Source organism: Musca domestica, unplaced genomic scaffold, assembly GCF_030504385.1.
Source record: "Musca domestica strain aabys unplaced genomic scaffold, Musca_domestica.polishedcontigs.V.1.1 1, whole genome shotgun sequence".
NCBI lineage: Eukaryota > Metazoa > Arthropoda > Insecta > Diptera > Muscidae > Musca > Musca domestica.
The window spans coordinates 30,365,974-30,381,278 of record NW_026712114.1 but is presented as its reverse complement, the minus strand read 5'-3'; the positions used below and the strand labels follow the sequence as shown (position 1 = coordinate 30,381,278).

Sequence of the window (15,305 nt, the reverse complement as noted above, 5' to 3'; positions counted from 1 at the left end):
GTAGGCAGTAATTTTTTCATGATTTTAGCGACGTTATTTACCGGAATTATTTAAAAATTCATATTTAAAGTTTGCGATGAGTACTACAGCCCATGACAAAAATTATTGTAAGCAAGTCTACGTTTTCGTATAGCCCCCATATAACGATACCTCCCGATACTCGGTATTTAAATGATTTTAGAGACATTATTCACTGGAATTATTTCAAATTTCGTATTTGAAGTTCGTAATGGGTAATGTAGCCTATGACATGTCTTCGTATAGTTCCTCCGGATAGTCGGTATCTTGATGATTACAGCAACAATATTCAGCGGAATTGTTTCAAATTTCTTATTGGAAGATCTTAATGGTACTTCAGCATATGACAAAACATTTCGTTAGCAGGTCCACGTCTTTGTATAGTTCCCATATAACGGTTTTCATTTAAATGGTAGTTTTCGGAATTGTTTTGAAATATTTTAAGTTCCTTCCAAATGTTTTTTTTTTTTTCATTAACTAATACTTTCTTCTTCTTTGCTTTGTCGCGTTTATCATTTATTCATGACTCTGTAATCGCTGACACGAATAAAAGTCTAATATATGACCACATTTAATTGAAACAATTATTTTGTTTTTGTTCTCACAAGCAGAACTAGCTAGCTAATGCAGCACGAGCGAATGTGGTAAATGCCATTAAAATATCTACAAAAACAAAATGAATGAGTCATATTGTTGTTGTATTAACAAGTGAGGATGATGGCCCGATTATCTAGACATTGACACACTAATTGACTAAGTGAATAAATGAAATCCATAATAAAAATGGCGATGGTTAGTTATTGTGAAGGCAGCGCTAGACAATAAAGATAAAATAACAAAAAAACTATATTGGAATGTAGGAATTTTGGGGAGTAATTGAAATTCATTGGGGGGAAATTAGGTCACTATTAAGGGGGAGAGTGCCATAATATTTCTCCACCCTTCACTTTGTTTAGTCTTTGTTTTTATTCAATCTCAATTGCTCACAATAAATTGAACAAATTACAAAAGATTTACCCTACCCTACTCTCTTCTGGGCGCTTAGGGTATTCAAAAGCACAGCTGCACTTGCTATGCAGAGAAGTAAAAGTGTAAATTCATAGTAGAAAAGTAGTAGTGGTAATCCCTTTACGTGTCCTTTTGAACAATTTCCAACAATCATTTGGCTGTGAGGCACAAAAATATCTTCACAATTGGTATTCTTCTCATACTGTGTCATGGGGCAAGCCAAGGCAAGGCAAGTTCAAGGTCACAGCCAGAACTTTTTATTATTTGATGATGGTGCTGCTGTTGGTGGCAATGGAGAAAAAAGGGAACCCATTCAAGTACTTACATTTTATTCATTTCACACAGGAGTCTCAAAATACCCAGACACACCATCACCATTCCATCGGCATATTCTCGGAGGAGGACCTCTGTTTGGGGCCCCCATTTTCAATTTGTGAATGAATGGTGAGAAATGTAAAACTTATTGTTGGGATTTTTGTTCCTCAATGGTAGTTCGGAGGTTTATTTTTGCTTTTCTTTAATTTATTTGCTTGCTTTTCCTGTCTCTCCCCCCGTAAAGTAATACAGTAAAATTACAAAAGACATCAGATTGCAGCACTGAAGGTGCAGAGAACAGGGAGAATGGAATGGATAGCCCAGTTTTCCAATTGCTCCCAGTAATAATTGTTCTTGCCTTTGCTGTGAGCAACAGTTAAGGTAGCTCAAAGCGCTTGGAAATTCCGACTGCACACAATCTTTCTTGACTGTCGGTTATTAATGATGACCATCATTTCTTTGTCTCTATTCTTATTCCCATTGTTACATTGGTAGTAGAATATAAAGGAGGTGGTTTGGTTGCTCCTATCGACAAAAAAAAAAAACTTTTGGACTGTCTAGACACGACAACTTTGGCAACAAAAACAAAATAAAGTTGTTGTTTTTGCCAAGAATAAATACATATACTATATTCTGATGCAGAACAAAGGGAGTGGAATTAATGAAAACCAAGCATTTTCTTCAAAAAGACACAATGAAAATAGAAAGAAAATCTTTGGTATGTTGACAAACACTATAAATTATTCTAAAATTGGGTTATGCGAGGGATTTTATAGATACCAATTTAAGGGTTTATGCTAAAATAACAATGACAAGAACTGTTTTTTTTTTTTTTTGACAATATATTCTGAATTGATGGGAATTTTGAATATCAGTCCAGCGGTTCTTGACTTTTAAGCGGAATAATTAATATATATATATATTTTTTAACATATACAGGGTGATATAAAAAAAACTGCAACAAAGTCAAACGCCATACTTTTTACATTTTTTTTTAATTTTATTGAATGAAAGCAAAAAATTTCGGAAATAACATAAAATTTTAGAATAAATTCAGATTTGTTCGAATTGGTCACCTTTGGCACGAATTTTTACATTTTTTTAATTTTATTGATGAAAGCAAAAAATGTCGGAAATAGCATCAAATTTTAGAATTATTTTAGATTTGTTCGAATTGGTCACCTTTGGCACGAATTATGGCCTTTAAACGACCAATGAAACCGTCACACACTGCCCGAATGTTGCTCTGCGGTATTTTTTCCCGTTCTCGGCGAAGCGCTTGCTTGAGGTGATCGACACTTTGGTATTTTTTAGTGTCAACCTTGCTTTCCAAAATACTCCAGACACAATAGTCCAACGGATTGGTATCCGCAGATTTTGGTGGGCACTGTGCACTGAAAATGAAGCGAGGAACCTCATTTTGTAACCATTCTTGGGTGGCGCGTGCTGAGTGCGATGGTGCTGAGTCCTGTTGGAATATCCAAGGTCTGCGACCAAAATATTTGCGCGCCCAAGGCTTTAATACACCCTCCAGAATATTTTCGCGGTAATATTTGGCATTTATTCTGATGCCACGGTCGATTAATACGAGCGGAGAGCGACCAGCGCTTGAGTTCTGGTGGCCAACCGAAGGTGCGCATGTTCAGCTGACCTCTTTGGCAAGTAAACAGGATCATTTTTTTTGTTTACAAACTGCTGGACAACGAATGTTTTCTCATCGGAGAAAACCAAATTCGTCACTACCACATTCGGCCAAGCGAAGCAACTCTTTAGCTCTTTTGAGTCTATTATCTTCCTGTTGGGGGTCAGTTCTGCACTTTTTGAAATTTCAATGGATTTACCCCGAGCTCATTTTTCAATATTTGCCGAATGGAATATTGCGATCAGCTCACTAGCCATTTTTTGGTTTCGATCAAGTCGTTTCTTTACTTTTCGAACTATTTTTGGTGATTTTGCTGTTTTCTTCTGTCCAGTTCCTTGACGTCGGGCTACGCTACCGGTATCACGGTAACTAGCGATGGTACGAGACACAAAATATTTATTCACATTTGAATGCTGGAGTGTTCTATCGATAGCCCCATGTGGTTTTCCAGCCAAATATAAAGAAATCACACTATCATGCCTGGATTCCATACGAATAACTTTTTTTCTGGAAAAATCTCACCAAAATGCTTCTGTACGTCTGTTAACAATATAATGAGCTGTCACTGGAGTAATTTTAACAGCTGTTGGACTAGTGGCTTAGATATGACAGCAGTCTGAAATTTTTGCAGTTTTTTTCATTGTACTATTTTATTGTATTGTACTATTTTATCCCATCCATTATATTCCATATCCTGGATATCAGTATCACTGTAACGGTCAGAAGTGACCTTTTAGTGTATAATAAAAATTTGAACTATTGTGGGTGAAGGAATCAACCGATATTATTAAATCTAAATTTAATAATAAAGTTTTGATGAAATCAGATACTTAGTTCGAGAGTTATCGTGCGTTATCAGCCAACCAGACCGTCGAACAAATGTCCAAATGTCCTAAAACCGTCATCGTTCAAAACAACCTTGGGTCTAAATCCGTTATTTCGATGAGACAGGTTTTGGCCATATCAAATAATATATACCCTCTGCGGTCATATGTCGGTGTAAATTTTAGAGCATATCGATATGGTAGATTTTCAACGACAAGAATTCTAGCTAAAAATAAAACGCCTACCTCCAATATACCTCGGTAATACCAATGATTCAATTAAAACTAAATTGCTATGAACTATTTACTGCTTCGTCCTGCCTCAATTTTAATTAAGTCATAATTCATGAAATAATCTCATCGGTATTTTTTATAAATAAAGAAAAGAAAACCATGACCTGAAGAGAGAGAGAGAGAGAGAAAACCAAAGACACGGTGATAATTGATACACTACTAAACGCTATAGGAAAACAATGAACAAGCAAATCGACATCATCATCATCATCAAATCGTGAGAAAAATATTTATACGCTATCATGAATTCCTTTAAAGACTATATTAAAGAGTAGCAATTAAATTTTGATAAAAATACAATAATAAGAAAAATGAAAGGAAAGGAATGAGAAAAATCTATGCTAATGACTGAAGTTGAAAATTTTATGTTGATAATGTGGACATGACTGCGGCACACAATTATGTATGTATGGAAATAAAAAAGTGAGATAGACGTCTAGTCACACTTTGATATCCACAACTCAGACAAGACAGACAGCCGGTAGGACAGTAAAACTTCTCAAAAAAAAAGTCAAAACATCAGGTCGATAATTTGGCTAATAAAAATTTTATATGCAAACCACGTCATCATACGCTGTGGATTATCTCTCTCGCGTCTTCACCTTTTTATTGCAACTCTAGCCATACGGCAAAACGTTACAAGTTTTCCTTCCATTCTTTGAAATTCTTCAGAGTTCTTTATGTGGGCGCCGACATTTAACGACCATAAATTTCATTCTAACCAACCAACCATTCGTGGTCTTCGGGTCGGTGTAAGTGTTTTTTTCTTTTATTTGTTTTTATTCTGTCTTTTGCTCTCTTTGAATATTACCTCCTTTTTGTCGTCACATTCGTCTTCATACACTTTTTTTCTGTTGCAACAGCCATCAATTTCATGTTAAGGTTTTTATGAGTTTTAAGATTTTTTTTTTTGGGGTTTTAAACAAAGTTTACATGAAGTTATGGGATAAGATATTTATATTTTGATATTGAAGTGTTTATAGAGTGTTCGGTCACACCTTAGGAATGGTCAAGTATGTGGGTATGTACTTTTTTGTTTTGTGAGAAATTTGAATGGACGATAAATTGGTATTTACATATATAAAATGAAATTATGAAGAAACAATGCAGTATAACTTTAAATTGATGCATAAAATACTTAAATTTAAGGTTAAGAGTACATTTTTTGCTTTGACAGCGGCCACTCTTAGGTGTCAACCTGCAAAATATATCCCCAGACGTTTTTTTTGGCTTTAGAAGTTCTGGTCCAACTGAATTTGTGCTAGAGTTACAGAAAAAAACACTTGGAAAATAACACTTTTGACGTTACAAGGGGCTGTAGGAAAATGTAGACCTGTGTAGATAATTTTCCGTCATAGAATGAGGTACCCATTACGGACCCCATACATAAGATTTGAAACAATTTCATTGACCAACATGGCTTAAATCATCCAAAATACCAAATATTGGAAGCAACCATTATATGGAGGCTACAGGAAAACGAAAACCTATATAGAAAGTTCTATGCCCGAGGATGTGGAAATCGAAAAAAGCATCTAAGTTTGGTCGGGCCGAACTTTTAATACCTTTATATGGGGGCTATACGAAAACGTGGACCGACATGACCCATTTACGAACTTAACCTGCCTGCTGGTAAACTAGTCTTCTATCTCAATTCATTCGAAAGATAGCGTGATTACAACAGACAGATAGACGGACAGACAGGCGGACATCGCTAAATCGTCTTAGAAGTTTACGCTGATTCAGAATATATATACTTTTTAGCGCGTTACAAACGGAATGACAAAGCTAATATACCCCCTATAGAATGGTGGAGGGTATAAAAAATACAGGTTGAGATAAAAAAAAAAAACTGCAACAAAAACAAACGCCATAATTTGTACATTTTTTTAATTTAATTGAATGAAAGCAAAAAATTTCAGAATCAGTATAGATTTGTTCAAATTGGTCACCTTTGGCACGAATTATGGCCTTCAATCGACGAATGAAACCGTCACCCGCTGCCTGAATGTTGCTCTGCGGTATTTTGGCCCATTTTCGACGAAGCGCTTGCTTGAGGTGATCGACACTTTGGTATTTTTTAGTGCCAACCTTGCTTTTCAAAATACTCCAGACACAATAGTCCAACGCATTGGTATCCGAAGATTTTGGTGGCCATAGTGGAAATGGAGCGAGGAACCTAATTTTGTAATTTTCTTGAGTTTGCGCGTGCTGTTGCTGAGTCCTGTTGGAATGTCCAAGGTTTGCGACCAAAATTTTTGCGTGCCCAAGGCTTTTATAATATTATAATATTTCCTCGATAATATTCGGCATTTATTCTGGTGCCACGGTAAATTAATACGAGCGGAAAGCGACCATCGGTTGTTTTGGCAGCCCACACCATCATCATGGCCGGCGCTTGAGTTCCGAAGGTACACATTTTCAGCTGACCTCTTTGACAAGTAAACACGATCATTTTGTTTGTTTACAAACTGGTGAAGAACGAATGTTTTCCCATCGGAGAAATCCAAATTCGGCAATTCACCAACTTCGGCCAAGCGAAACAACTTTTTAGCTCTTTTTAATCTATTTTCTTTCCGTTGCAGTGTAAATTCTTGCCCTTTTTGGTATTTCCATGGCTTTACCCCGAGCTCGTTTTTAAATATTTGCCGAATGGAATATTGCGATATGTTCAGGTCATGAGCCATTTTTTGGCCACTACGACGTGGTTTTCGATCAAGTCACTTTTTTATTTTCGAATCATTTCTGCTGATATTGCTGTTTTCTTCCGAACACTTCCTTGACGTCGGGCTACGCCACAAGTATCACGGCAACGAGCGATGGTACGAGACACAAAAGATTTATTCACATTTAAATGCTGGAGTGTTCCACTTGTGGTATTCCAGCCAAATATAAAGAAATCACACTATAACGTTTAAATTCCATCACGAGTAACTTTTTTTCTGAAAAATTTTCACCATAATGCTTTTGTACGCTTGTAAACAATATAATGAGCTGTCACTCGAACAATTTTTACAGTCGGACGAGTGGCTTAAAAATGACAGCAGTCTGAAGTAGGATGCAGTTTTTTCATCTCACACTGTATGAAATAATAGTTTGCATTTCCACACTGTTTTACATTGTCCTTATGTCTCGTTCTTCCCAAAATTCTTACAAAAATTCAATAACCAAAAAAATAAAACTTTTTGGAAAACCCATTTGTATTCCCAACAGGTGGCAGAACGAGAACACGAAACCATGAAACAGATATAAACATTGAAAAAAGTAAAAACTTGACAAACGAGTTAAGATAATAAAATGTTAAGTTTCAGTACAACTATTGACCTCTGAACACCAACAAATGACGATGTGTCTTGCAATATCTCAAAATCAACAAACTTTTTTTATGAAACTATGTATTTTTAAGACTACCAATTCGTAACGTATACTTCTTTTTTTTTTTTTTGGAAAATACAAAAGAGTTTGCATTGAATTGTGATATGTAAATATGTATGTGAAACGTTTGGGTAAACTTTTTTAAACAATTTGGTATTGATTTTTGGAAGGACTTAGCTGTGAATGAAATATACTAATAACAGAACACATAAAGTCAAATATTAATATATTAAATATATATGCTCTTCTATATAAAGCTTCTATAGGTCTTTTGTGGGAAAAAAAATACACATACACCTTCTGCAGGTCTTTTATTAATATAACATTTCTGGATATTTTGCCATCTATCTAAGATACATACATTCAACACCATGGTTGGCAGAAGGCTTTATTTCATCATATCTTGTTTAGATCTCGTAAAGATTTAAAATCTTCCTAAGGCATTTTATATCCCTTAATGAAAGTTAACACTTCCATTATTAAAATCAGTTGGGAAAAGACAAAAGTCGGGCGGGGCCGACCTTAATTCACTAAGCATATTTAGTAGAGCTTTACATAAGAAATAAAAGTTTTTGTGGAGAATTTGTGAGAACTAAACATACCAACTCTGATTATAATTATAATTTAAAGTCCAAAGATAGTTATATATGGGAGGAGTATCCTCCTCTGAATCGATTTCTACTAAATTTGCACAGGTATTTGTGTTTTTTCAATTCGGGCTTGTATTACCCATTTGGTACACAATTAACTTGAAATCGGATCAAGATATATATGGTAGCTATCTCCAAATCTGAACCGATCTCGATGAAATTTGGCAGAGGTATTTCTTTGTAGTATTTGATATATTTCCCGGAATATCGTTACTATTACCGCTGTGTAGGACAGTTTCAACAAATCGAATGAACAATATATGTATATAGGAGCTATGGCAATATCTGAACCGATTTTCTCCAAATTTGACACACTTGTTTCTAAACTAAATTTCGTAAGTGCCAAATTGCATCCCATTTGGCCCATTTGGGCTAATATTACACGTTTGGTGCGCAATAAAAGGCAAATCAGACAAAGATATATATTGGGAGCTATATCCAAATCTGAACCGATCTCGATAAAATTTAGCAAATGCATTTCTGATTTGTATTTGAGATATTTCTCCAAATATCGTTGTTACAGAATGCATATTATGGTGCGAAGGACAGAAATAATAAATCGAATAAACATTATATATGGAAGCTATAGCTATATCTGAAAATATTTCGATCAAATTTAGCATACTTATTTCTAGGACTAATCTGGTCGTATGTGAAAAATTCAATACCATTTGGTCTGATATTACACATTTGGTGCACAATAAAAGGCAAATCGGACGAAGATATATATGCGAGCTATATCTAAATTTTGACCGATTAACTCCAATTTGAATAGGGTTCGTACTTGGGTCAAACAAATTATTTGTGTGGAGTTTTATCTGGATCGGGCAATAAATGCGACCGGTACTTTGTTTATAAAAATACACGAACAGACGGACGGACGTACATGCATAAATCGACCCAGAATGTAATTCTATGCAGACCATCAAAAGGAACTATAGGTCTATCTCGTTTCCTTTCACCTGTTGCAAACAAATGCACAAAGACATAATACCCTGATCACCTTGTGGAGTAGGGTATAAAAATCCATCAACCACTTAACCCCTTTTTAATAGCTAATAAACAACAATGTACGTCACGAAATCAACGGGCAGTTATAAACAAAACAAAGATTGGCACATAGATTAGTTTTGATATTTTCATTAGTTGCTTCTTCTTTTTCGTAAAAAAATTTTGGTGATCTACCTTTTAATAGCCGTTGCTGCCCAGCTCTTGTGTTTTTGTATTTTATTTGCTAATTTTAAACATTTCATACTTTCTCTTTTTTTATAGTTTGAAATAAAATTAATAATCATTTCATCAGCTTCATCATATACACCATAGTACAAGAAGAGAGAAAAAAATGGAAACGAAATATAAATTCGTTAAACTCTTCGATGTGCTTTTGGATTTTTTTGATGGTTTACTTCTGTCAATGGTTAAGGAATTTCCCAAAAAATTACAAATTTATATTTGCCTGTATTTGGAAGGGAACAAGAGGTTATAAAGGGTAAATGAGTAACATCGGATCTTTTATTAGCGGAATCATTTCTGGTAAATTTTGCTGGGAAAATTGGCACGAAGGGAGAGAATACAAACGATAGATAATAAAGACAGAGAAACACATCAATAACCGGTTTATTTTCTCACTGGGAATGGAAATATTTTACGATGATCATAAAAATACTCTAAACACAGTTATTAGTTTGAACATATTTAAAAATTTCAGTCAAATTGTATATCATAAAAGGCGAGATTTCGAATTTCCCCCAGCAACTAGTTCTTAGTTTCGACTTTGTGCGGTGTAATTTACAGCAAATATTTTAATGTTTACTTTGCTAGTTTTTAACATAATTAATTAACACTTGTATTATTGATAATCAAATATGGAATAGTTTTGTATATTCGCACCTGCTGTATTGAAAACAACATATGTTTGAGAAGTTTGGAATCGAAATCGTCTTTCTGAAAAAATGTGAACCGATAATAGATTTTTACAGCCACAGCTACAGAAGGAACCGCTTTAAATTAAACCTTTTCTGCAGGAAAGTGTTATAAACATAAAATAGCTAATTTGGCCCTCAAAAATTCTGAAGGTACAGTTATGAAGGCTATATGCCAAATTTTGCACCAAGATTGTACATTTCTGCCAAAAAGATACTTTAATTTGAATAAAAAAGGACGCCGGAGCTTTTTTAAATAACTCGTTAATAGCTTAGATTAATATATGATATAGCTCACTTCCAATACCTATCATTTGAGACACAATAAAAACTCATAACAGCTTCATATTTTTGGGTCAATATGAAATCAAAGATTAATTCCTCGCGGGGGAAACTAGAAAGTGGTCTATGTTAAAAATAAATTAAAAACCTGTACGGAAAAGTCATAAGACGGGCGTGGCGACTATATGATACCATACACCACTATGGATATTTATTAGAGCTCCCGTAAAAAAAAAAATTATTTGAAGTAGATTATACCACATATCAATATTTGGCTTTAGAGCAGTTTTAGTTTGGTTTCAGAGGGAACTAATATATGAAAGGCATATCCAATTCAGGATTATAGAAGGATTATATTAAAAAATATATTTCAGAGCCGAGTTCCACAGAGACGTTCATCCCGAAATTCACTCCATTTGGGCTGATATTAGGCATTATTTGCACAAGAAACCTGATATAGGTTTAAGGATATTTATTCTGATACCAAATATCATTTATTGTCACAGAGTGCGCGGAGATAAGAATGCAGTTGAATGTCAAGTCGAGGGACAAATAGCAATTTTAAGACAAATCCGTGGATAAAGTTGCCAAAAATCATCAATATACCAAATATCGGGAGGTATCGTTATGTGGCGGCTATACCAAAAAGTTTAGCGATACATCTCATGTTCAATACCAACCATTCTAGACACAATACTACGTCAAATAATGTGGGCAGTATCGTGGTTTTAACATACAGACGGACGGGTATCGTTAAATCGGCGTAGAATTTTATGCTGATCATAAAAAATTTATACTTTATGACGTCTACGACGAATATTTAGGGATGTTACAAACGGAATGACAAAGTTAATATACCCTCCTTTTCAAGGTGGAGGGTATAAGAATTATCGGCCCGTAAAAGCAGGATTTGACCCTGGGTCAAAATGGGCTTTTAGGTAAAAAATGCGGTAACTCAATTCCGTCGCCAAAGAAGAAATATTTTCCTATGTACTTCTCCAGTACTGGAGTCGAACTCGACTAAAATTTACCGTCAAATACAGACTTGGGAACAACTCTAGTTTATTAAAAACTCTCGATTTTTTGCAATTTTATCCAGAGGTAGGTATTTTTACCCTGATTCCAAGAAACCATTTTTTGGGACGGACCCGGGATCTCAGAATCTTGACCCGAAAGTCCGGGATCAAGACCCGGCATGAACCCGGATCCACTTACCCGATGTAGACAATATAGGTATCCTTTGGAAGCTTATAAAAATACTTATCCAACAAGTGGTATTTATGAGCAGTTCGAATGTTAAATTATATATATTATTATCGGGATCAGGGTAAAAATACCTATAACTGGAAAGAATTTAAAAAAATGATTTTTACTTTAATCTAATTATCTAAATTCCATTTTGCGAAATAATATTATCCAACTAGAAAATGCATTCCAATAAGGTCAAAGACATCCAACAAGGAGAATTCTAATCAGACTTTCAATTCCATGGGAAAAATTGTATGACTGTCAATAATCTTCTATGTTTCATATGAAGAGAGATGAAAACAAAGAAAAAATATTTTTTCCACGAAAACTAGTTTTTGTTTGGGAATTGTTTACATTTCCTAAAAATAACATTACGACACACAAAGATAAGTGGAGACAGCAATAAAAAAAAACACACACACACTGTTTATGGGAGACTGCTGGCCAGCCAGCCAGCCAGTGCAATTGGGAGAGAGCGAGAAACCAAATCAAAACAAATGGTGAATTTGCTATGGATTACTCACCACGCAGTACTCTCACAACCATGAGTCGAGTCGCGTGCTGAATTAAGGTACCAAACAAAAGGAGGTAAACAAAAACATTGGAGGTGCTGTCAACCAGCTGTGCAGTATGGTGGATTGTTGTCACTTTTTGATGTCAAATGTTTTGGGTGAAGAAAATACAACAAAAAGAAAAGTGTGCAATAATAATAAAATAGCACAAAATAATAAGAAACTCAATATACCTGGCCAAAAAGACAAAAGGAGAGCCAAAAGCCGTTTTTGCTGAAGATGAAGTTGTAGCAAAGAATTAGACGGCTGACAGCAATTTTGTTTTCCATGGCATTTAGCAAGACAAACACAACAATGATTGCCATTTAGTGTGAGAGACCTAATGTCTGGCACTGCTGAATGAAACATGACTTACCTGGCCGATCCAGTGACTGTCGTCGACTCATTGGCAATGTTTTCTTTCTCTTGGAGAGGTCAGCTACTTGAATAATCCCAGAAAACTATTGTTGTAGGTGTTTTTGTTGTTGAAAATGTGCAGATATATCTGCTGTAGTTTTTGCTATCGTTGCTAATAAAACTTTTTCTGGAGCAGGTGGTGGGGACAATAATGATGACGATTTTTGTTTGGTATTGAAAATTAAGTTAATTTGGTTCAACTCCGAATTTGAACTCGCCACAAATCGGAGATTTAGTTTACAAAATAGTTTTTGATGCATTCTCCTCCTTGGGCTTGCGGCGATAAACAAAGGCGGCAAAATTCACATCCAACCGAAAATATTTCATTTTATTTACAATTTGTTTTACACTCTCGGTCGGTAGACGGCACTGTTTGGTTGCACAAAGGGATACTGAATAAACTATTGCATTTTTTCTTTCACCAATTGAGGGACCAAATAAGTATCCTTTTTTTGTAGGTGGGGGGAGCCCGAGATGTTATTTCTTATTTTAAGTATACCCGCAAAAATCTGTGCTTAGACAACAAAAAGCCGACGTCGACGCACTAAGGTAATTAAACACGGTGAGTTGAGTATCGGACACATACATATACAGTTCAAGAAGAAGAAGAAACCCGCCGCCGCCGCCGTACACACAATAGACGATGATGACGAACGGAAAAACGAACACAAAAAGGTGAGTAAACACAAACACACACACGCGTAGCTACTATTGGATGGATAGCCATATACAAACGAGCGGCACTTGAAGAACGGCGGTCACTAAAGAACGAGAGAAACAACAAGAAATAAAATAGACAATGACCGAGTCTTCTTCTTCTAATGGGATTTCTGTGTTGTTTTTTTTTTCTTTTGAAATTTATTCACTTCTTTGGGAAATTTTCACATTTTTTATGATCCCAATATGAAACCGGCACTCAACATTAGTATGTCACAAATTACAGGGCGAACAATTTGTAAATAAGCCCGGAATTTTGGCAATTTCTATGCATGTTCCAATTTACACCGCCGTCTATGCAAACATTTAATTGTAGACTGTGGTGAAAATAACAAAACACAAACCACAGTGTGGTCAATTCTCAGCTCTCTTCTCACAATACTCTCCACCACCAATGTTATTGGTCTATGCATTCATTCACAATAGTCAATGGGATTTTTTTGCATTTCTCTTATGGTTGTCATTCTCAATTTGACTGGATGACTAGCTGACTGATTGCGATAGATGTATATATGGTTGTGCTGCTTTTCCCTGTACACTATTCACTCACAATAGCCCATCGATATGTATGCAGCTACTAGATTGATATTGTATTTAGATTTGTTGGCCCATAAACAAAATAAATTTTCACTAATAATCAGACATCAGTTTTTCTTTTTTATATCCAAAATTGCGCTTTACTTCACTTTTTCCATGCACTCTGAAGTTTTGTTTTTGTTATTCTCTGTTCACTTCACTGACTGCTTTTCACACACGCACACACATTACATTGCATACATTCTTCGTATACTTTCTTCTTTGTCGTCTGTTTGCTGTTGTTGTCCACTTGTCTTTGCATGTCTCATCGAGAAAACATAATTTTCTCGATATATTCCTGTAGTTTTTCAATAGTTTTCGTATATCACTTCATTGCTTGGCACTTTCCACTTGAAATTATGCGAAAAATTGGGAGGGATTTTCGCTTAAATTCCCTGGATTTCACAATTTATTTAGTAGGAACCACGAAAACCTCTCGAACGTGTTTAGGGATATGGAAATCGAATTTCGACTAATCGATTGTCGTAACAAGAACCAATAAAAAGTTGAAGTCGATTATTGCCTAGATGAAGTATCGATTATAATCGTTAATTTGATATATACATGATTACAGACCACGCCGCATTTGTGCAATATTGCAGATAAGTTATGAAAATAGCAAGCTCAAATATGTGTAATAAGAAAAAGTTGTGGTAAAACAAACAAACAAACAAAAATCGATGATGGAAAATCTACTCAAGGCCTTCCAAAGTAGAAATTATATGTATTATTGCTCAGTTTCATGGTAGAATTAAAGAAGGTAAAGTCACACAATCATATGTTTATATTTACTTTTTCCAAAATTATACATTGTATATACACATATCAGAAATGGGAACCTGTTTTCTATGCAGTAAAATTTGACAAGGTAAATGACAGAAAGTGAAGAGCATGCATGCTTATTTCAATAAGTTTGAATGTTTTCACTACGATAACTGATGTTATAACTTTTCTATAATTAAAGGAGGCATAATGTCTTGAATCAGTGTGGCATTTCTACTGAGACAGTAGTTTTACTCACTGTCTAGCATTTTAAAAGTGTTTTAATAACACTGTGCACTACAAAAAACAAAAAACAATTACGAGGAAACTCCCACTTTTCCCACTTTGGAAATTTTCGGATTAAGATTCCTCGGAATCCGTGCATTTTGTGAAAATAATGACGTCGGTAATATTCCAAGTAAGAATATGAGGAAGATTTTGGTTGAAAATTTTAACGTTCTAGCGATAGAAGAAAGTGCTCTTTTTGGTCCTTTTTTAAAATATGGTTAAAAACTTCCTTTAAACGGCATCGTAGCAAGTCAAAATATTCTACAAAATTATTTGTCACGAAATTCTACTATAGGCCCTAGAAGACGTCATGAGGGTATATCTTACCTAAGGCCAGAAATCTATGTATATTTAAAACATATTTTCGGATTAAAAAAGTAATTTTTGTGCAAAAAAATCCAACAAAGCAGCATTTT

General features: G+C 35.0%; 1 protein-coding gene across 1 annotated transcript in view; it reads right to left on the bottom strand.

The window, feature by feature from the left end:
* LOC101889361 (mucin-5AC) overlaps positions 1 to 14,296 on the bottom strand; it is a 188,921-nt gene extending 174,625 nt beyond the window's left edge. The window contains exon 1 of the mRNA XM_059121485.1: positions 12,506 to 14,296. Within this exon, the coding sequence (XP_058977468.1) occupies positions 12,506 to 12,536 (31 nt within the window). The 5' untranslated portion in view covers positions 12,537 to 14,296. The remainder of the gene's footprint in view (positions 1 to 12,505) is intronic.
* Positions 14,297 to 15,305: the final 1,009 nt, after the last annotated feature.